The 23,323-nt window shown below is 40.5% G+C and overlaps 1 protein-coding gene across 4 annotated transcripts in view; it reads right to left on the bottom strand.

The window, feature by feature from the left end:
- Window positions 1-345: 345 nt before the first annotated feature.
- LOC130909246 (gastrula zinc finger protein XlCGF17.1-like) overlaps window positions 346-23,323 on the bottom strand; it is a 56,646-nt gene continuing 33,668 nt past the window's right edge. For all 4 annotated transcript variants that reach the window (XM_057825479.1, XM_057825475.1, XM_057825477.1 and 1 more), the window contains one exon: window positions 346-22,959. In XM_057825479.1, the coding sequence (XP_057681462.1) occupies window positions 21,965-22,959 (995 nt within the window). In that variant the 3' untranslated portion in view covers window positions 346-21,964. The remainder of the gene's footprint in view (window positions 22,960-23,323) is intronic.

Here is a 23,323-nt window from a genome sequence, read left to right as displayed (position 1 = left end):
AACTGGGACCGTGTGCTTTGGTCAGATGAGACCAAGATTGAGCTTATTGGCAACAAACACTGTAAGTGGGTCTGGCGTGCCACGAAAGATGCACATGCTGAAAAGCACCTCATCCCCACTGTGAAGTATGGGGGTGGGTCTGGGGCTGTGGGGCTGTTTCGCTTCCAAAGGCCCTGGGAACCTTGTTGAGATGCATGGCATCATGAATGCTTTGAAATACCAGGACATTTTTAAATCAAAATCTGTTGCCCGAAAGCTGAAGATGGGTCGTCAATGGGTCTTTCAGCAAGACAATGACCCTCGTCCCATGGCCATCTCAGTCCCCAGACCTTGTTTTGTTGGCAAAAGGGGGTTGTACAAAGTATTAACACTAAGGTTGAGAACGATAAACCGATACGACAGGATATCTGGTTTTACAGGTGAGAGATACAGCTGTATCGATAGTAAACTTACAACTCGACAGTAATTAGCCATTAAATATTCAATGAACCGATAGTAGAGATAGAATTCAGCTATCGCGAGCACAAGAATCGGCTTCTAATGCCTAGTTCAATGCATTGCTTGACAGGATAATAATTTAACTTTTACTTCACATGCTGCGCTGGTGTCATTCACCACACAGTGCACTTAGATTGAGACCGCATGCATGGTATAATATGGACAAGCACAACTCACGGTCGTGGTTGCCTCAGAAGAACCGCTACTAGTCGCCGTCATTACTCGATCGTCACGGGCGTGTCATAACAACGCGAGTAGGCATGTGCCGGTTACCGGTTTCACGGTTTACCGTGGTGTGAAAACGTCGCGGTTTCAAAACCACTAAAATTTTCCGTCAGACCGTAGTACGGTATTCGCTATTTTTCTTGTGTCAAAAATGCAGTCAGAAGCGGCTTGGCGCAGCAGTGCTCACCCACTCCCGTTTGTTGCTGTGTGTGAAAGTGACGCTATCGGCTAGCCAGCCAGCTAACCAAAACAAATACTCCAAATATAAGGCGTACTGTTCTTCAATTTATTGAGCTCTCAAATCGTGGTAAGTGTAATATACAAAATGAATACATTTAAAATGTTGTACAATTAGATTTTTCCACGTGAGTAGCTTCAACAGATTAGCACCATGGAAAAAGTTCGCCAAAAACAAAACACACATTTTCCTTTCAAATTCAATATAAAAACTAACTAAAAGCTTACAAAGATGATTGTTAGCCTAGGCTTACCTGGGAGAGCAACTACGTTGAGTGTGACAGCCGCAGAGTGAGAAAACAAGCTTGAGTCGCTTGAATGAAGTGGAAAAGGTGATGGTGTCAAAGATCGCTAATTGAGAAAGATGATCTTGCCCTAAGCACAAATCCACGTTCGCTGGATCAAGGAGAGGTCTCACTCCCAATGTTTTATTTTATTTTATTTTTTAGATGAAACCTTTCCACAACAATATTGACATTTTAACTAACTTATACATTTTTAAGTAACTTATGAATTCTTTATGTTCTTTTTAACAAAAAGGCATGACATCATGTAGACTAGAGTTGACACAGTGGCTGAAAATGGCGAAACATCACTTAAGCTTTTCCACCCTCAAAAAAAAAGTCATGCAGTATAAATTTCTAAAAAATTTTATTCAGAAGTGTTTTTACTTTTTTATAGAAATTATTTTGTTCTTGCTCTAATCTTGAGCAACTTGAGCTGTGGCTGTGAGTATAGTCTATAAGTTATATTTAGTTTAATTTTATTTAAAATATTTTTTTATTGATTATTTATTTTAACAATATATTCATGTTCCAATTTGCAACTATGGTCTGGGGGGAAAAAAATCCTGTTCAATGGAAAAAAGTTTTTTTTTTTAACCCATACATCTCAAAATTTTTTGGAGCTATAATTGCAATACCGTGATACCGTGAAACCGCGGTATTTTTGCTCACGGTTATCGTACCGTCAAAATATCATACTGGCACATGCCTAAACGCGAGAGCTAACAAAACCACTGTAACGCACGCTCCGTAGCTTTTCTTCAAAGCCCAAAACGAAACTAGTAGTGGCAACGAAGCAACATGCTAAAACAATGGACAGTTTGAGCACAGATGCCAGCGACGTGCAGCGATTGATTTTCAACGCACCAAGGAAAACAAAAGTCAGACTTTGAAGTGAGGAAGGCAGCCAGATCTGTTTGCATGGGACAGAGATAGTGTGAAGTGTGGAGCGGTACAGATTTCGTGAGTTTTTAACCCTGAAAAATAACCCACTTCAATGGTGGAAAGGGCAGCACGACCCTCTGGAGAATTTTTTTCCCACAAAACGCAATCTACTTAAAACATGAACATGTGGATTAGTTGATCTTCCTCAAGAAAAAATCTGCCCTTCAAAAAAGATATGGACAGTGATGAGGAGTAAAAAATGTGGAAACACAGGCATAAGTAAAAGACTTTGCTGTGTATAAGGTTAAAGTAATGATTATTGACCTGTCTGTCTAAAATGCGCTGTTTTTATTCCCCCCCAATTATACCAGTGCAAAGCATAATTTGTTATTTATTTATGATAACATTGCAGGTTTAATTCTTTTTTTTCTATAGCTGCTACATAAAATATTTTTGTTTGTAACATGTTTACGTTGAAAGTTCGCTCTTAAATTACTTCTCTTGTGTTCAAAACACCAGGAAATACAGTAATGGCGTACCGCAAGCAACACGTCACTTCCGCTCATTAATATTCATGGCATTAGCTACGGTTGCTATGCAAGGACAAGCCACCATTTGTCCCCAATAGGAAATGAATGGAAATCGTGTACGAAGGAGATGTTTACAGCGCAAAACCTACCAATTCTCTCCGAAAATGATGTGCCTGGTGCCAAATTGACTGGCATAGATGTGGAAGAACATAAAAATGTTCAGTAAAGAGATGGCTTTAGCGTCGAAGGCTGAAAAAGACGGAAAAAAACGAGCCGACCTAAGCATAGTTTTAGCTTTTTTTTAATCGACGCGACTGACAATGACATTCTCCGGTTTCAACAAGCTATCCTTTACCATCAGCCCTGTCTTTCTTATATATCCTCTGGTTGTCCTACGTCTCTTACCGTTCTTGGGGGTAATTTAGTTAGCTTTGTGTAGCGGTCGCAAATGCTACTCAGTGACAGCCAACGAACACTTTAAATTTTTTCATTGATAACACATCTTAATCCTATAATTTATTTACACTTCCCCCTTACTAAAGTTTTTTTTTTTATATATATATATATATATATATATAACAGAAACGGTAACAGTGGCAGTCAGATACCATTGTAGTTTTTTCAGGTCATTCATTGTCAGACAGAAGCAGTACGGCACAACGTTACGCTAAAAAAAACAAAGTAAAAATATAAAAATGGCTTACCTCTTTGTCCTCTGAAAGACCATGCCAACCCAATATAATGTTTACTGCATATGAAACGTGAATGGATTCGCTGAGCTGGTGTTAAAGTCCGCGCATGTTGATTCGGTTTTCACATTTTTTCCTCCCGAGTTTTTGGTTTCCGGGAACGTATGAAGAAAACATCCTTCATGGTCGTAATGTCTAGAGTCGTTTCTACAAGTTCCAAAAAAGCAATGCGTGATCGCCATGTTCCTTTTTGAAAGATTACCGGCGAAAAGTAGCACTTTTTACGTGGGGTCTATGCGAGGGCGGGTCTATAATGTCCCACTTTGGCTTTACTTCCGCTTTACGATGCGACGTCACGGTCTAAAAATAGCCTGCGTGCGGTACGCCATTGAATTACTGCACTTTATTGTTGTCTGTCACTGGAGTTTTATTTTATTATCAATCCCATCCAACAAAATGACGGTAACATAGTAAGCCTTTTTTTTTTTTTTTCATTAAAAAAATATAACATAGCATTGGTATGAAATTTTGTTGTTTAATTTTGCGATTAGAAATGTGGTCTTTTTTTATATGTTTAAAATACTGTACGAATACACACAACAAATGTTTATTATCGTATCGTTTTCACTCTGTATCGAACCGTATCGTTCTTAAACTATCGAATCGTATCGAATCGCTCGGCCTTAGAAATGTATTGTTTTTTAATCGAATAGTAACCTGTTGAAGGATTATATTTCCATTTATTCACAGTAATCATATATGGACATTGCATTCTCCATCATAAGACAGTGTATGCCTTCGAGTAGCAGCACATCTGGAAAATATTAGCTAGGCCCAGCAGATGGGGGTTCACAATGCACATTCCAAGCAACCTGACCCTTCCCCCAAGTTAGGGAGAAAAAGACTCCAAGCAGAGAGAGGGACACTTTTGCTCTTTCGCCTCGTCCGGTGCCATGTCTCTTTTGTTCTGTCTGTGTGTCTTTCAGTGTAAATTCTTTGTTCTTTTTCATTTCCGAATTCTATGTCATCATCTCCTGTTCTTTATAAGAATAAAACAACCTGTAAGAAGGATAAATCGACTATTTTCCTTCAAATGGCGTTGTCGGGCAGGATTTTTGAAGCGGGGGAGGCGACACAGAATTTGGAGAACTCAAGCCACTTTGGGACAGACGGTGAGGCGCCAATATAGTATAAGGTAATTTTTATTTTTTAATAGCGCCACGGTGGCTGAGTGGTTAGCACTCCTTCCACATTCCAAAAACATGCATAGTAGGCAGACTGAACATTCTAAATTGCTGGGATAGGCTCCAGCACCTCAGCGACCCTCGTGAGGAAAAGCGGAATGAATGAATGAATATTTTTTAATATGCCAATGTCCCAGAGAGGATTGAATTGATATGAAGAAAATTAATTGTATTAATTAATTATTAATCGTGTTATTACTAGTTAATTAATGAATTAATTAAATGTGTATGTTATTTATTTATTTATATATCGCGATTACAAAGTGCATGTAGAACACCCTATGTGAGCTAGTTCCGGGAGTTTTTGACGACCCGTTTCGTGTGAAGTAATTAAGAGCTCCCTATGTGAGGAGTTCCGGCCGTGACAAAGCGGACCGATTTGCGCAAACCACGTTTAAGTGCATTTTGCAGTGTTCCATGGGGCAATGCTGATCCTAGGATGAGGGCATGGGCTACTCGAATTTGTTCCGCGGATGTTTGCCATTTGTCAGTTTGTTTGTGTGAGTGTGAGTGGGGTCCCCCAACTTTTCTTTTCTTTTTCCTCTTTATTTTCTTCTCTCTAATTGTGAGTGAAGTGAGCGCTCCTTATTCTGCTCTCGTGAGTGGAGAGGGAGCGCGGGCAAACAAAGGAATTGTTTTTGAAATACTTAACGATCGAGTATAGGATAATAAATGAAGCACCTTTGTTCACATTCTGGCAGGCACCCGTGTGTGCCACGTGACGCCTTTGATTAAGAAAAGGGGGATGGTGTTCAAAATTTAGGAGAGCGGGCCGCTGTGAGCCCCCCTTGTTGTGTTCTGGCCAAGCATAACCAGGGAGGCTGAAAATATATTTAAGCCCTCTCTTTTTACTAGAGATAATATCAAATTGATAGTAATGGGGAACAACTGATTATATAAATAGAATTCATGAATGAAATGAAAAGCGAGTGAGGTGAAATAAATAAACTAGTGAGCTTAATTGAGATCGATAGTATGATCTTTAGAGCTCAAAATGTTTTGTTAAACAACCTTAAAAGTAATGAGATTTGTTTAATTTGGCGGAAAATGACATGTCGAGACAATGATTATATTGTTTGATAACATATGTTTACCTTAAGTTTTAAGACCAGCTAATGAGCTGCTAGACCACATTTTTTTCTCTAATGTGTTTATTTAGCTCTAATGATGTATTCATTCACGAGCTCATAGATTAAAATAGGTTTAAATATCTGATTAATTTATGGAGCAAGGATTGTTGTGATTTGTGAAAAATATTGTGCTAAGGAGGTAGTATTCTTATTTTAAAATAAAACATCGGTGGGAGATAATTTCACATTTGATTGATCAACAAATCTCGAAATTAAACTCCATCCGAGAACCCTAAACCAATAGCTTAATTATAACAATAAACTTCTCTGGAAGGCTGTTGTAGCGAGACTAAATCGGCAAAATCTTAACTGTAATCTATCAATTATGAAGAAACAGTTGGCACAGCTGTTATATTTATGCTAGAATTAAATAAATATTGTAACAGGGGAAACTTGAGTTAAAAGGTAGATGAACTATAGAATGAATAGATAAGTATTCATGAATGAGAAGTCGAGTTAATATATAGATTTGACGGGATTCTAAAACTACAAATTCTAGTAAGCTCAAGATACTAAATTGATTAATATGCAAATTAATGTAAAATTAAAGAGTGAAATTGGAGTAAACTAGCTGCCAGCAGATATGGTGCGACAGATAAAAAGTGTTTTCAGAATTGGAATTTAAGACAACAGGGATCCCTGAGGAGACGGCTGCAGGAGTCGTAAAAAAGGGAGGGGGGGCAGCAGAGCCCCAGCCCAGACGATGACCAAGGTAGCTGACAGAGACTTATTTTCACCCCCTCCCCTAATTGAAAGCAGATGGCAAAGGCCCGTCGGCCGCTATCCTGTGACCAAATCCAAAAAAGATCCCAAAGACTAGAAGTTGGAACTTAAATAGATACACCCTAACACCTGGAAATTACCTCATAATTCCAAATCAATAAGGTGGGTTAACTGACTTAAAATTGTTATTAAATGATTTTGAATTTTTGCAGAAACAACTGCCAGAATTGGCCATCGACGGAGAGGTTTGGATCCAGGCACGGAGATAATTCATGACGTGCGGTGCTGTAGTGAGACTGATATGTACTTGTTTATTTTTCACCAATCGGATGACATTCTGTCTTATCCTAGGTTTAAATATGTTGAACTTGAACATTTTGTCTCCTGTCACTCCATTGTTTGCTGTTTTCCGAGACAGATTCCCATCTTCCACACCAACCACTAAAGCTCCCCGACTTCTAAGCTAAGATGCCTACCAGATCTCACCTCGACTAATGCATAAGTATTTAGATTGATGACTAAGACACGAAGCTCAAGAATTGGGACCCATGGTGGGACAATGCCGTTTGGCAACTGATTGGACATGAGTTCAAATACCCCTTGACATGTATTCTTTAGGTACTGAATGTTTTTGTATACAGGTCACTGTGATCCGAGGGACCTGCTGACATTGGACTGCATCACGGTGAATCCAGTCACATTTGAGGTAGCTTTGAATGGTTTTATTAATGTGCCCCAGCACCCCTGTAACCAGGAGGCAACCAAGGGCATCACAAAGACGCTCAAGAAACTCCAGTGTTGATGATTTATTTCAAAGGTGGAAGTGACATAGTGATAATTAATTTTAGTGTAGACTGGATACTAAGCAAGTAGATTAATATGGTAAAGTGATTAGCCATTAATGAATTGTTACAAGAGGAGAAGTGGAAGCAGCTGAAGTAAATCTTAAAATTGACAAAGAGCAAGTATTGATTCACGAAAGAATGAGAGGGAACCTGTCTTGAGTCACGTACGAAATATTAGACGATATGCAATCTAATTTTGATTTTTAAGGACTTGAAAATGCCAAATTTTGCTAAAATGTAATCTTTTGGATCACATGCTGATATAATCTGGCTATTTTTGAATTCAGCTGTGACCAAAATAATGGGATGAACGTTTTTATTAATTTCGGAATCTGGGATGTGTAGAGAAGTCCAATTTATGTAAATTTTGTTGTAATGAAATTATAGTGGGAAATAGGTGGCCAGTTTCGTCGAGAGATGCCACAGCCAAATTTAATCGACAAATTACTAAAGAGGGAGCAGACAAATTTGAGAGAGGAAATAAACTTTATTTGGCATTACGCTAAACGACATTATTCTGGGAAAATTGTTAATTTTGTAATCATGTAAGAATTTTGTTTGTAAAGTTGGGAAAATTGCGTTTTCGTATGGCTTATGATGATTTCAAATTTACACTGGAGAGAACAAATTTCCCAGAATAACACCAATTTTGATTTTTCATTTTATTTTTCATTTTTTGACTTTTCATTTTTGATTTTTATTTTTCATTTTTGATTTTTGTGTTTATTTTTTAAGTTCGAGTGGTTTTGATAAATTGAGGCTCAAGTACTTTTGTTTGGCTAATGGCAAGTACTATAGATTTTCCGGTTTTGCTCGAGTATTTTTGTTTGGCCAATAGTTAGTACTGTTGATTTTTCGGTTTCCGATTTTTATTCTTTGGAATTTTTAGCTTTTCATTTTTCTTAACTTTGAAGTTAAGTTTCAAATGATCTCTTTCGCTTTTGAAATTTTGTAAAATGAATTTTTGTAGCTTATTTCCTTTTAATATGATTTCTTTTTCTTTCGCGACTTCGGTAAACCTAATATTTTTATTTAGTTGTGGTTATTTTTAATTTGGAATTTATAGAAGCCATTTTTGATTTGATATACCTTGCCTTGTGCGTTTAAATTTAAGACCAGGCAAGGACTTAGTTAGGTCTACTCAACCACTTTCTCCATAGGTGGGGAAGTGTGCCTAAGTTAGCTTGAGCCATGATGACCTTAGCAGGCCTCCCTTGAAAGACTCTCGGTGGACTCCAACTGGACTGGAGCAGGCTGGCTGGACCGTATTCCCTCTACCAGACTGGCAAAGACCCCATCAGGCCAGGCTATTTATCCACCCAGCGACATACTGATTTCTTACTAAGAGTTGGTTGAATCTTCCTGATGATATCGCGAAACAGAGGTTGTTTCACAGCCGGCAGAATATACTACCTGTGCTTCGTCCTGTGACCAGGTAGTATCCTAAGATCCCATATGAAATGAAAGTGAAAAGGCTGACAGTGCACCCTAGAATCTCGAACCATTCCAGAAGAAGAGTTGCGGTGTTTCACTCCCACGAAACTTCGTTCCCATGTATTATGATGTCCCGGCATGGAGGAATCCTAAGCCTGGTCCTTTTCATTCGAGGCCATACTGGACCTTTGCTTCATCTGACCTACGACTACATGGGGGTAAGGCATTCAGCCGTTGGCTCTGGAATTTGTTGCCATTTGACCTTAGGAAAACTGACTCTCTTCGCCATTTCAATACTGATTTCAAACTAGCCTTGCTATCTTTTCTTCGTCTTTGAATTTGTCACCAGTTTTTCTTATGTTTTATTCTTTTAAAGGGGATGTAGCGGCAAAGGGGGTGTGAGACATCAATAGAACCGTTGTGTGCCAAGATAACAAATATTGATAAAGTTAACAAAAAAAAACAATTACGTTAATGAGCAATTATCGAAAATAGATCGAAAATGACGAACATTCCCGAAAGTGTTCCGGAAACAGCCGAATGGGGCGGCGACGTCACGACAAGTGATTGACAGTCGAGGCGGTGCCAGGTGCCATTGTTTTTTAACGACGAGAGAGTAGCGTTGGGGCTTGTTTGACGAAAACATCTCAAAAATGGTTCAAAACTGCTGTGCTATGTGGTGTACAAATAGCTATTTATCGGAATATAGTATCCATGAGTTCCCGAATGCGAAAAAAAAAGCTGGACTACGCAGACGATGGGTAAAGTTCGTCCGTGCAAAGAGGGCTAATTTTCTAGACACAGCCTCCACCACGCTTTTCTGTGGTGCGCATTTTCCACCTGAAAGCTTCTCGAACTATGGACAAGTGAAATCGGATTTTGCTAAAAGATTGCTGCTCAAAGGAGATGCGGTGCGGACCATACACGCGCAGCGACCTATATGTCCCGAGATATCAAGACAGAGGATGATGACTAGCAAAGGAGGCTAAGGCTAAGCAAAGGAGGGGAGCAGCCAAGCTCGAAATGGCCAGAGTGAGTACTCTTTTATAATAAAAAAATGTCACGCATTGGATACAAGACTGGACACATGTATAAATTATCGTTCGTAAAATATATAGAACAAATCCTCTGATCCCATTCATATTTGTGTCTGTTGGCAGAGCAAAAAGCTATGATAGCGCAATAAATGATAATTATTCTATGCATTCCTTTATTATGCAGTCACAGTGTATCAGCTTCACAAAAAGAAATGCAAAACAAATCAGTGGTGTTTCCCACACAATCTGCTGCCGATGTTTCATCAGTGTCATTGCTCCCCTCAATGACCGTTTCATTACGCTGCATTGGCGTTCGTTTGGGCTCAAATTGGTAACCTAAGACACCGATTAAAGCTTCGTAACTCTCCTCGTCACCATTAGATGAACATTCGTTACGTCCTTCTACATCGGATTCGTCGCTGAAACTAGAAACGAAATTGTCTGCCATCATCGCCGCCATTCAGTGTTAAAGCACTGAGCCTTTTTCTTGTTGAAGAAACACCCCTCACTGTCAATTCTGAATTCTCTTTTATTGACAACGAGGGGTGTTTCTTCATGAGGGAACCTGGAATATGTGCAGGACGAACACAATGCATCAGCATAAACAGCTCAAAACACCTAATTCTCCCCTCACTAGAAGGAATTCTATTGATGCAGACAGGCGCTGCCCCCCTAGTGGCCGGTGGCACTCTCTTCACTTGTCGTGACGTCACGCACACAATCTGCCAGATCTAGGGCGCCGGTCGTTTTAGCTTGACAATCGAGCCAAATTTCTCTCATTTTCTTGTGTGTAATTACACGAAGTGGCATGATATGAATACAAAAGGCATGCGTTTATGGATAAATGATGGAATATTAAAATTTTCCCAGGGCACTACATCCCCTTTAATCGTACATTTGGTAGGATGTTTTCATTTGATTACATGATGTTCCGGAGTGCCAGAAAGGCGTCTTCAAATGGATTAGATTTATTAATGTTGGTAATGGTTTGCCTCTATGGGGTTTGCTCATTTTGTTTTTGTTGGATATAATAATGATGATGTATTTACAAGGAAATTAATACTTTTGAAATAATATTTTGTTTTTTAGTTTCCAAAGAGGGATCTTTCAATTTTGTTTGGATTTTTGATTTAGCTCGCATATTATTATAAATTAATGATGATCGTTTGGATTTTTTCATTACAATGCTTTTTTTGTTTTTACGTTACCTAGTGGTGTTATAGTTTTATGTTATATATAGCCATGCTTTGATTTGTAAGCATGGCTAAAAGAGGGAAATCATCATCATCATCATTATTATATACCTATGGGGGGTTGTGTTGATTTTTAAACTCTAGAAAAAAAAAGAAAAAAAAAAAAAAATTATATTTTTATGTTTTGTTAATTATCTACTGACATATGGATAGTTTTTTTTTTTGAAGGTTTGGTGGATCTGTGCTATCTGTTCAACTGAAAACATACAGATAATATGACACTGCAAATTCAGATGAGTTAAAACTTTTGCAAGCATACTATTCAAGCATAGTATTCTCCCAAATTTTAAATGGAAGGGATTTAGTTTTTGTGTTAGTAATATGGTAGGAAGGAACAGAGGAGTTATTGCTCTCCCGGATGATAATGATTTGTCACATTATATGTTCCAGGAGTTTGGAGATAGATACTTTTGGGATTCTCCAGGTGGTAAGATTACATATATGATAACTTGAGAGGATAAGTGATGACAATTTGGCTATTTTCATGTCGTTTTTGAGTCCTGTCAACATCGTTGGCAGGACGCACGGCCTTCGCAGGACGCACGGCCTCCATTACCAGGGGCTGCAGGGTGACCCGGGTGTCAGGAATGGGGCCCAGGCTGTCCGAAGATTAGATGATCGGAGGCTGATTCAGTCCCCACTTGGACCCAGAGTGGGTGCACTCGTTGGCTTTAACTGGTGCGAGTTTCATCCCAGCCGAGGGTGTTGTCCTTTCTGTGCGTGAAGGTTTTCAGGTTCCTTTGACATGAATGAATTTTTAATTGTGACAGTTATCTTCCTGCCTGTAGAATTCCAACGAGCATTTTATTTAAATGAGGTCATTAAGTGATAGTTCTGAGAAATGTTTAACTTGCATCACATATACACGACCATTTTTATAGTATTAATAAATATTTTGTTTTACTTTCTTATGAGCAACTATGACGTTACAACCTACAAGAGCGACCGACATTGCTTTTTATAGATAGGCTGACTCATTTTATTTTTAATTGATTATGATTTGATGTTTTTCTATTGCATTCTGTGTTTTTTAGTTGAACAGATTACAGCACAAAAGAGGGCGGTGTTAGTGTTTGATATAGTATTAGATATTGATGATTGCGTCTTGTTTTCTGAACTGCATTCTCGACTACTGGGCACTGCGTTAAGGATTGCGATTATTGATTTCTTCAAAACACATTGACAAAAAGGATTAGTTTCAACCTGAGCCATGGAATATCAACATGGAACTGACCCTTTTCATGGACCGTACCCTTTTCCCGAGAAGAAAGTTATGGGCTCAATCCCAACACCGAGGCCATGAGATTGCAGCGATGCTGACTTTAACTTTGCACACCTGTTTGGGACAGACTCTGGGAATTCGTGTGTGCTCACCCTTGGGAAATGGGAATGTGTTTTGCTTTCTGCACTCAGATATTATGGTTTATTTTTAATTGTTTATATTATACGTTTTTCATTTCTTTGTTGTACCGTTTTTGTCTCCTCACCTCTCGCGTGGTTTGTGATGTATCTGATCTTTGAGTCTACTTGGGTTTTGTTGTTTTTTTTCTTTTGCGGATTTGTTGTTTATTTTTTTAGTTGGGTGGATTCAATTTTCTATTTGAATCCAAAAGAGGGATTGAAGGATTATATTTCCATTTATTCACAATATTCATATATGGACATTGCATTCTCCATCATAAGACAGTGTATGCCTTCGAGTAGCAGCACATCTGGAAAATATTAGCTAGGCCCAGCAGATGGGGGTTCACAATGCACATGCCAAGCAACCTGACCCTACCCCCAAGTTAGGGAGAAAAAGACTCCAAGCAGAGAGAGGGACACTTTTGCTCTTTCGTCTCGTCCGGTGCCATGTCTCTTTTGTTCTGTCTGTGTGTCTTTCAGTGTAAATTCTTTGTTCTTTTTCATTTCCGAATTCTATGTCATCATCTCCTGTTCTTTATAAGAATAAAACAACCTGTAACAAGGAGAAATCGACTATTTTCCTTCACTGTGTATCTAGATACATATCGAATCGGCTTCATGCCCAAGATTCCCAACCCTAATTAACACCAGGGGTGCTAATAATTGTGACACACATTATTTGATGTCAAATAATTATTTCTTTATGTGGGATTGTTTCCCCACTGAATAAATGCACTTGTATTGAAGGTTAGATTTTTCTGTTTTTTTTCCATGAAGGTCCCATATTATTTGAAATTTTAAAAAATTATTAGAAGCTAAAAAACACGTCTTAACCAGGGGTGCCAGTAATTATGGAGGGCACTGTATGAATTAACCATTAAAATTATGTCTTCACACAGTAACACAGCCTTTTAAGCACAACGAATAAATAAACTCTTCAAAATGACTTTCTCCTCTTTTTTTCCACTTTTTTTTTTTTTTTTTTTTTTAACACTGATGTTAATACAAAAACAAATACTGTATGTAATATGCACATGTACAGTGGGGAGAACAAGTATTTGATACTAGAGGTGTGCAAAATTTCCGATTCTTAGATTATTCACGATTCGGCCGTGGAAGATTCGAGAACGATTCACAAACATCCAAATTCCGATTATTGAAATATGCCAAGTAAAGCGGAAGTACAACACACTCAGTGCGCCGCGCGGTCAATGAGGAACGGAGCGAGAGTAGCTAAACATCATGCTTTTCATTACCCGGCCCCTCGGGTAATGCCAATGCTCAACTCACGGCTCTAGCTCAACTCATGCCACGAGATAAAAAAAACACAACAACATACCTGACTGCTGCCGAAAAGCTGCTACAAAGTATCATGATGTTATGGTAGATATCATTTATATAGGACTAGATGCATTATTGATTCGGTAGCGTTAGCAGCACACCTACAAAAAGCTAGATGTGGACGTTAGTAAATGGCCGCCATCTTAAAGCAGTACACGTCCCTGCAAGGCTGTTGTAGCGAACCTTCCAAGCAAACCTAATTAACTTTTAATCTAAAATACTCCTAAATCGGTAAAATATTGACTTGAATCTATCTTTAAAATAGTTTTAAAACTTTCACATGTCGAAAGTAGACAAAAGGGAAATTATGAAATAACGGGAGCAATTTTAACAACTTTAACGGTTGATTCACAACATTAAATTAAATGAATGTAGTTTAAAGCTGCTGATACAGAATGGGGACTGGAGTTTTTTTATTTACTGTTATTTTTGTATATTTGTTTACTGCTTTATGTTAACTTGATACTGAAATAGTAGTTTGGTTTAGCCTGAAAGTATTGAACAACAAAGTATTGAACAATTTTGGAACTAATGTACAAAACATTAAAAAAAAAAAAAAAAAAAAGGAGGGGGGTGCTTCAATAATCGTTTTATAATCGAACTGGAGCCTCTGAATCGTAATCGAATTGTTAGGTGCCCAAAGATCAGTGGCGCCACCAGGGGGTGGCCACGGCCACCCCTATAAATTGGTTGGCCACCCCGCTTACCAGTATATCGTTAGATTGTTGTAGCATCAGTTATGCATTTCATCCCAAATGAATGCATTTATTTTGTTTTGTTAAATGTAGGCTGTGAAATTTATCGTGTTAAAGGGCGTTAATTAATTAATTTAAATTAATCACGTGAAAATATTTATCGCAATTAACGCATTCGCAGTACGACTCATTCCCGCATTGCCGTAAACAGCCTACAATGGCGCCGTTTTACTTCTATACAGAGTAAAGAGGCAGTGTCAAGTGAGTGGAGTAGATAAAAGCATTCATTGGGGCCGCGCTCTTAATTGGCAAAAGCTTGGTCATCTCTCCCACAGCAACTATAATTATTGTGGGAAGCGACGTGGGGAAGAATGACAGGAGTTGATCTTTTTCTTAACACCCTGTACTCTACCCAACACAGAGAAGATATAGCATTTGCAGCCACCACACACAGTCATGGTGGCACAACTTCCCATCATGCATTTGGGCAGAACAGTTAAGTCACTACAGTATCATTTACAGAAAGCTCAACAAATACACTAGATGGCAATATTTAGTCACAGCATACAAACTCACATTTATCCTTTAAGAATTACAAGTCTTTCTATCCGTGGATCCCTTTCACAGAAAGAATGTTAATAATGTTAATGCCATCTTGTGGATTTTTTTGTTATAATAAACAAATACAGTACTTATGTACAGTATATTGAATGTATATATCCGTCTTGTCTTATCTTTCCTTTCCAACAAAATTTTACAGAAAAAAATTGCATATTTTAGAGATGGTTTGAATTGCGATTAATTACGATTCATTATTTTTTAAGCTGTGATTAACTCGATTAAAAATTTTAATCGTTTGACAGCCCTAGTTAAATGTACACCTTATGCCTAATATACAGTATACATAACACAATAAAACAGAAGTGTTGTGGAACTCAAAATGTTGACTGAACAGTTACGGACTATGCACATTAAATCATTAGTAATATCAAATATTACACAATACACCAAAGTATATCAGTAGCTGTGTCCTTAAGTCTTTCTGATAGTTTTCCCCTGACCTTTTTACTGCAATAATATAATGAAAACCTGAAATTATGGCTTTTAGTTTTGGCCACCCCAAGATTTAAAGTGGCCCCATCTGGCCACCCCTATGAAAAATTTCTGGAGGCGCCACTGCCAAAGATTCCCAGCTCTATTTGATACACTGCCGATTTTGCTGGTTTTACCACTTACAAATTACAGACCTCTACATGGCTTGCATCATGAATCCTCTTCAACTGTGAGGGACGGATTCTAATACTATAATCCAGAAAATCGCATTGTATAATTTTTAAATTATAAATTTGTTTGTAACTGCATGAAATAAGTATTTGATGCATTACCAAGTAGTAAATATTTCGGCTCTTAGTTCTTTTTTAAGAACGCCTCCTGTTCTCATCTCATTACCGGAAGTAACTGCACCTGTTTGAACTTGTTACCTGTATAAAAGACACCTGTTCACATGCTCAAACAAATAAACTCCAACCTCTCCACAATGGCCAAGACCAAAGAGCTATGTAAGGACATCAGGGATAAAATAATAGACCTGCACAAGGCTGGGATGGGCAACAGGAAAATAAGCAAGCAGCTTGGTGAGAAGGTAACAACTGTTGGAGCGATTATTAGAAAATGGAAGAAGTTCAAGTTGACGGTCAATCTGCCTCGTTCTGGGGCTCCATGCAAGATCTCACCTCGTGGGGCATCACTGATCATGAGGAAGGTGAGGGATCAGCCCAGAACTACACGGCAGGACCTGGTCAATGACCGGAAGAGAGCTGGAACCACAGTCTCGAAGAAAACCATCGGAAACGCATTACGCCATCATGGATTAAAATCCTACAGCGCACGCAAGGTCCCGCTGCTGAAGCCAGTGTATGTCCAGACACGTCTGAAGTTTGCCACTGACCATCTGGATGACCAGAGGAGCAATGAGAGAAGGTCATGTGATCGGATAAGACCAAAATTGAACTTTTCGGTCTAAACTTGGCTCGTCGTGTTTGGAGGATAAAGAAGGATAAGTACAACCCCAAGAACACCATCCCAACCGTGAAACATGGAGGAGGAAACATCATTTTTTTGGGGCTGCTTCTCTGCCAAGGGTAAAGGACGACTGCACTGTATTGAGGGGAGGATGGATGGGGCTATGTATCGCCAGATCTTGGCTGACAACCTCCTTCCTTCAGTGAGAGCCCTGAAGATGGGTCATGGCTGGGTCTTCCAGCATGACAACGACCCAAAGCACACAGCCAGGGCAAGAGTGGCTCCGTAAGAAGCATCTTAAGGTCCTGGAGTGGCTTAGCCAGTCACCAGATCTGAACCCGATAGAAAATCTATGGGGGGAGCTGAAAGTCCGTGTTGCCCGGCACCAGCCCCGAAACCTGAAGGCTCTGGAGAAGATCTGCATGGAGGAGTGGGCCAAAATCCCTGCTGCAGTGTGTGCAAACCTTGTCAAGGACTACAGGAAACGTTTGGTATCTGTAATAGCAAACAAAGGTTTCTGTACCAAATATTATTTCGATTTTTGTGATGTATCAAATACTTATTTTGTGCAATTAAATGCAAATTTATTATTTAAAAATCATATAAAGTGATTTTCTGTTTTTTTTTTTTTTTAGATTCCGTCCCTCACAGTTGAAGAGAACTTATGATACAAATTACAGACCTCTACATGCTTTGCAAGTGGGAAAACCAGCAAATCGGAAATATATCAAATACAGTGCTACATCAGCTCACGAACATAATTGGTTCCCAGAAAGTGTGTGTAAGGCGAAAAGTTCGTCTTCCGAACATTTATTTCCCATAAGAAACCATTAAAATGAGAATAATCCGTTCCCAGGTCCCCATAAAACATAATGTTCTACTAAATAAGCCTTAAAACTACACAAAAATATACCTTATTTTCTTTAATGTCTTCTTAGGCTTAACACTAGCCTGAGGTGGGGTCTTTTTCGATCCCATAATAGCAAAAGTACACTCAATATGGTCCAAAATGTCTATCAAACACAAACCACGTCCGCACTCAACGAAAGGGAGGGGACGAATTGGGACGCCGTGAGCGTGAGCCAGCTTCTTGTGGCGCTGTTCGACCGCGTGGTTTGGTTCGTCTGCCGAAAACTAGTTCTTTAGCAGAGACTATATGCTCGCGAATTTAATGTTCTTGAGGCGAAAAGTTCGTGAGCTTAAGCGTTCGTGAGCTGAGGTATCACTGTACTTGTTCTCCCCACTGTAACTGAGTCTGAACGTGACTTAGGTGTGAGCAGGGCATAGGTATCAATTTAACTCATCGTCCCTGAACTTTGTAGGCATCTTCACAGGTCTCCCACTTCTGGCGCTGTAGGTGGAATCAGCTGGAGTAGGAGTGTTCAGCTCATGTGTAGGTGCGCTCTGGTTTAGCAGGGCCTGTGATGAGCTGTCCTCTCTCTGTGAAGCAATGGGTGGCTCCGACATCTCATCGTCAACTACCATGTGAAGACTAGGATGAATTCTCCTCAGATGTCGTCGGTTTCTCCGGAACGTGACACCACCAGGAGTCTCCACATTGTACGCACGTGGTTCCGCTCTGTTTTTCAGGACGGTGGCTGGTTCCCAACCATGACGAGTTTCCATGTGAACTGTGGTACCAGGGGCAAACTCCGGCAGCGTCTTCGCTTTGTAGTAATGCTCTTGCTTGGCTTGTAGATGCTTCAGTTTTGAGTGAAATCCATGTGGCACACCTGGTTGCTTGGCAATGTGCTCCTCAGTACTCTTCCCATCAGAACCTGTGCTGGTGAAAAATCACCATCCTCTCCGCAAGTCCATTTGATTGTGGATATCCAGGGCTTGAGTGGATAAGCTTAATGCCCCACGCAGATGTAAACTGTAGCATGTCAGCGCTTGCAAAAGGAACATGATCACTTACCAGCTCTTTTGGGATTCCATGTCTGGTGAAGATGGGCTTCATTTTACTTATCACTGTATAGGCTGTTTTGTCAGGCAGGTGGACCACCTCTGGGTATTTAGACATGTAATCTACCTTCAGTAGATATGATTGTCCATGTAGCTCAAAAATGTCAACACCAATCTTCAGCCATGGCAGTTCAGGTACTTCATGTGAAATTAGCGGTTCTTTCTGGTTCCGTGGCTGGAGCTGTTGTCATGGCCCACATCATTCCACCATGTGCTCAATATGGTGTGTCATACCTTGCCAGTACATCACTTTTCTTGCTTGTGCTTTCATTTGCTGTATCCCCTGGTGCGCTAGGTGTAGTCTGTCAAGCATCAGCTGCCTCGCTGCCTGTGGGATAACGATCCTGTCACCAGACATCAGTATGCCATCTCTGATGCTGATGGAGTTTCTCAATGGCCAGTATTGGTGTAGACTGCTGGAAACACTGCTCCGTCGTCTCGGCCAGCCTTTGTTGTGCATCTCCACCACCTGTTTTAGTACATTGTCAATCGTCATGGCAACCTTGAGTTTTGACAGAGTACCTGTGTCGAGAGCATCTGTGGCTTCCATGACATGCACTACTCTCTCCACAAACAGATCCTCCTTCATGTCATCATTGCAGTCAGGGATAACAGCACATGACAGGGCATCTGCAACATGCATGTCCTTCCTTGGAGTGTAAGTTATCCTCAGATCATAACGTTGGAGCTGCAACAGCATGTGCTGAAGCCGTGCTGGTGCCTTGCTTAGATGTTTTTTGAAGATGACTTCCAGCGGCTTATGATCTGATTGTACAGTCACAGTGCTGCCATAAACATACTGGTGAAAGCGTTTAGTAGCAAAGGTTATCGCCAGCAGCTCTTTCTCAATCTGAGCGTAATACTTTTCGGACTCTGTTAGTGCTCGTGAAGCATAAGACAGTGGCCTACTGGGGCTTGCATGAGGGCTGTCTTGAGCTTGTCCAGTGCAGCTGTGTGTTCGTGGCTCCAGTGCCAGGCAGCATCTTTTCGTAGCAGCTCTCTGAGTGGGCTTGTGATCATGGCTTCGTTTGGGATGTATTGGCAGAGATACCTCGTCATCCCGAGTAGCCTCTGTAGTCCTTTCTTGTCCTCAGGCTGCGGCATGTCTCTGATCGCTAACACTTTAGACTTGTCCGGTTTCACACCTTTTGAAGTGACAAATTGTCCCATGTATCTGACTGAGTCCACTCTAACATCTTTCAACAAGTTCTTCCAGCGTAGCTTTCAGCCTGTCCATAACAGCAATGGGAGGTTTTCTGCACCCATTCACTACTGGAGTCACATGTGGGTCTGTGTGGATGTGGTGCACCCCAGGAAACTATCCCAGACCACTGAAGACTGAGGGGTAGGCGTCCACTAACTCCTCCCTTGTGGCTGGCGCCTCGACTGTGATGGCGTCCATTCTTTTGACCAGGTTCAGCTGTTCACATGTGTCTCTGCCCAATATTGGAGTTGAGGAAAGCTTGGTGATGAAGAACTGAAGATCTGTCTTTGTCCTGGCCACATCACAGGTAAGCCTTCTGGCTTCAGAATAAGCCACGAGAGCTACACGGGTGGGCTGTAGCTTATGAGGGCCTGGAATCTTCTGCAAAATGCTGAGACACACACATTGGCATCCGCCCCAGTGTCCAATGTAAACCTCACCTCTGTGTTTTTAATGTTGGCTGTTATGTACCACGCATTGTCCTGGTGCTTGCTTTTGGGTGGAGCACAGGACATTGTTCCTATGAACAAGGACTTCACTTCAAGATCATGCACGCCTCTGACAGTGGCTCCTCTGTTTTGTGTGCATGAACACACCTTCGCGTAGTGGTTCTTCTTATTACAGTTGTGGCATAGGACGCCAAACGCTGGACATTGACGAGGTTACCGCTCGCTGCTTGTGCCCTTGATTTTTCTGGTGGTCTTGTCTTTTCATGCCGACTCTCCCCTTCTCAGAGCTAGCTGCCACCTTGTGAAGAGCCTCCACGGATGCTTCAGGTTGAGCTGAACGCATGGCACGCATCTGCTACCTAGCAACTTCTGCTGCTCTGCAAATATCGACTGCTTTATCCAAAGTCAAGTCCATTTCTCTTAATAGTCGCTCCTTCACATGAACATCAGGCACAGTAAACACAAGCTTATCTCTGATCATGTCATTTTCTGTTTTTACATTTCTGGCGAAGTTCCGTCACAAACTGGTCAACGTTGACACCTTCTGGCATGGGTAGTGACCAAAACTGGTGGCGCTCGAACACGATGTTTTTCTTTGTTATGCAGTACTTTCTGAATGCATCCATAATATTCTTCAATGTAGGCTCACCCGGCCGACCGTTCCCTTCCTCTATTTCAACATCGAGCGAGTTGTAGATGTCTAATGCATCTTCACAAATCATGTGTAGCACTTTACTGGTTCATTTTTTTCACATGCACCGGTTGCCGTCATATACAGCTGGAAATGCTGCTCCCACCGGTGCCAATTCTCACTGAGGTTGCCCGTTAGCACTAGCGGTGCAGGTGGCTTGAACTGGTCCATGCTAACGCCAAAATTCGGTCACACAGCAAAGTTCTTCCTCACCACAGCAGAGTTACGACAAAGATTTACAGCGCTTCGTGTCTCATTTGGAAGAAGGAAGAAACTCTTCTGACACCATGTTGTGTATTTGTTACACTTTAAAATTAGAACGCTCAGGCAGTTGTGGGTGAACACCGTGTAGCACACATCTTTTTAATCTCGCTACTTTGCACTGCACCACACACATCAAACACAAAACATATATTCCCCCAGACCCAGACATTAGATGTCAAATAAGGATGTGCTTCTCAAGGCGAACCAATCGTTCTAGGATGACATCGATCATCCTATCAATATATTACAGGCACTGTGTTCTTTTCTTTGTAGGCCTCATTCTTTTTTCTGGCATTGGTCTTCAACCATTTCTTGGTGCTATTTGAGGTATGTTTTGGGTCAATGTACTGTTGGAATACCCATGACCTCTGACGCAGACACAATATTTCATGACTCCTTGCACACTGTCAAGGCACCCAGTGCCAAAACAAAGAATGAGGCCTATAAAGAAAAGAACACAGTGCCTATAGTCAAACATGGTGGAGGTCCAATGACATTTTGGGGTTGTTTTGCTATCTGTCGATTTGTGCACCCCCCCCAACACACACACACACACACACACACACACACACATTATGGACAGTATAAGTGCTTTATTGGCACTTTGCACTTGATCCAAAACTGATGTTTGCACTATTTTGATTATAACAATAAATATAGTGTGCAATATAAAAACTTTTTCCATAACTTTCTCCTAGTTTTTATTTTTCACCGAATGTTTATCTGGAAAACTGAGAAGTTGTTACAGTTAGCAACATTTAAGCATCCAGTGGGGCAACAATTAGCAATAATATGTTAAGTCCACAACCGCATGTATCAGTATGATATTGGATTTGGATTTATTAGGATTGGATCGTCCTAAACCAGAAGTCAGCATTGATTACAGGCAAAACCATTGCCTTTGTCCACCGCTTCTCACACCAACACACACGCGTGTCTCATAACCTGATCTTTCCATGAGAATCTTTGGCCACAAAATGAGCAGGAGAAGGGTTTCTCACCAGTGTGGGTTCTCGTGTGTATTTCTAGGTTTCGCTTCGCGGTGAATTTTTGGCCACAAATTGGGCAGGAAAAAGGTTTTTCTCCTGTGTGGGTTCTCGTGTGTTTCGTTAAATCAGACTTGGCAGGGAATCCTTTACCACAAAATGAGCAGGAGAAAGGTTTTTCTCCAGTGTGGGTTCTTATGTGTATTTCTAAGCTTCCCTTCTGCGAGAATCTTTGGCCACAAAATGAGCAGAAGAAGGGTTTCTCACCAGTGTGCGTTCTTGTGTGTATTTCTAGGCCTCCTTTTAAAGAAAATCTTTGGCCACAAACGGAGCAGGAAAAAGGTTTCTCCCCGGTATGTGTTCTCGTGTGACTTTTTAAGTGTTGCCTTTGAGTGAATGTTTGACCGCAAACCGAACAGGCAAAAGGCTTTTCACCGGTATGTATTCTTGTGTGTATTTTTAAATCTCCCTTCTCAGTGAATTTTTTATCACAAGCTGTGCAGGCGAAAGGTTTCTCACCAGTGTGACTGCTCCGATGCCTTTTCAAAGACATTTTGTAACCAAAACCTTTCCCGCACTGAGGGCATTTGTAGCGCTTGTTGTCATATTTCATCATCAGGCCATCTGTTGAGCTACCGCCGTCGTTCAGATGCTTCAACCCTTTTCCTGCCTCATCTTCACTCTTCAGGGGCTTAAAGGTCAGGTCGGCAATGTCCGCCTCCTCATTAAAGCATGGCAGCTCATCCTCTTTTTTAATCTGCATCACCATCTCCTCTGCCACATGAGGGTACCGTGACTCCTCCTTTTTAAAGGCAAACGGGTCCTTCATTTTTATATTGGGATTTTCTCTCATGTCTTCTTCCTTTTCAATGGGAGGGCAGTCTGGCTCAACATATTCAGGAAAAAGCAATTTTCCACTGACGTCTGCAAGACACAAGAAGAAATACTCAAGTGAAAAAAGTAGCCTTTCTCTATTCACAGGTTTTATATTGCTCATCGCCTATTTTACAGGCATATGGTACAGCAGATTCAAGTAACAATTCAGCCTTGAGTTGATTTGTGAATGCAATATAATACATACATGACTTACTGTAATATAAAGTTGTGTTTGCATCATGTCCGTCTTTAACGGCTGGAAATGGGACTCTGTCTCTTTAAGAAACTCACCCACTGCTCTCTCTCCATATGCAAGCTCTCCGGTTTACTTTGGTTTTAGTTAGCACCTGTACTCTCAGGCCTTGGGTCATTTGGTACCGAGAAGCATTTTTTAAAACATATTTGTTTGATG

Source organism: Corythoichthys intestinalis, chromosome 21 (genome assembly GCF_030265065.1).
Source record: "Corythoichthys intestinalis isolate RoL2023-P3 chromosome 21, ASM3026506v1, whole genome shotgun sequence".
NCBI classification, from domain to species: domain Eukaryota; kingdom Metazoa; phylum Chordata; class Actinopteri; order Syngnathiformes; family Syngnathidae; genus Corythoichthys; species Corythoichthys intestinalis.
Note: the sequence above shows the minus strand (reverse complement) of the source record. Positions and strands in the feature narration are given on the sequence as shown.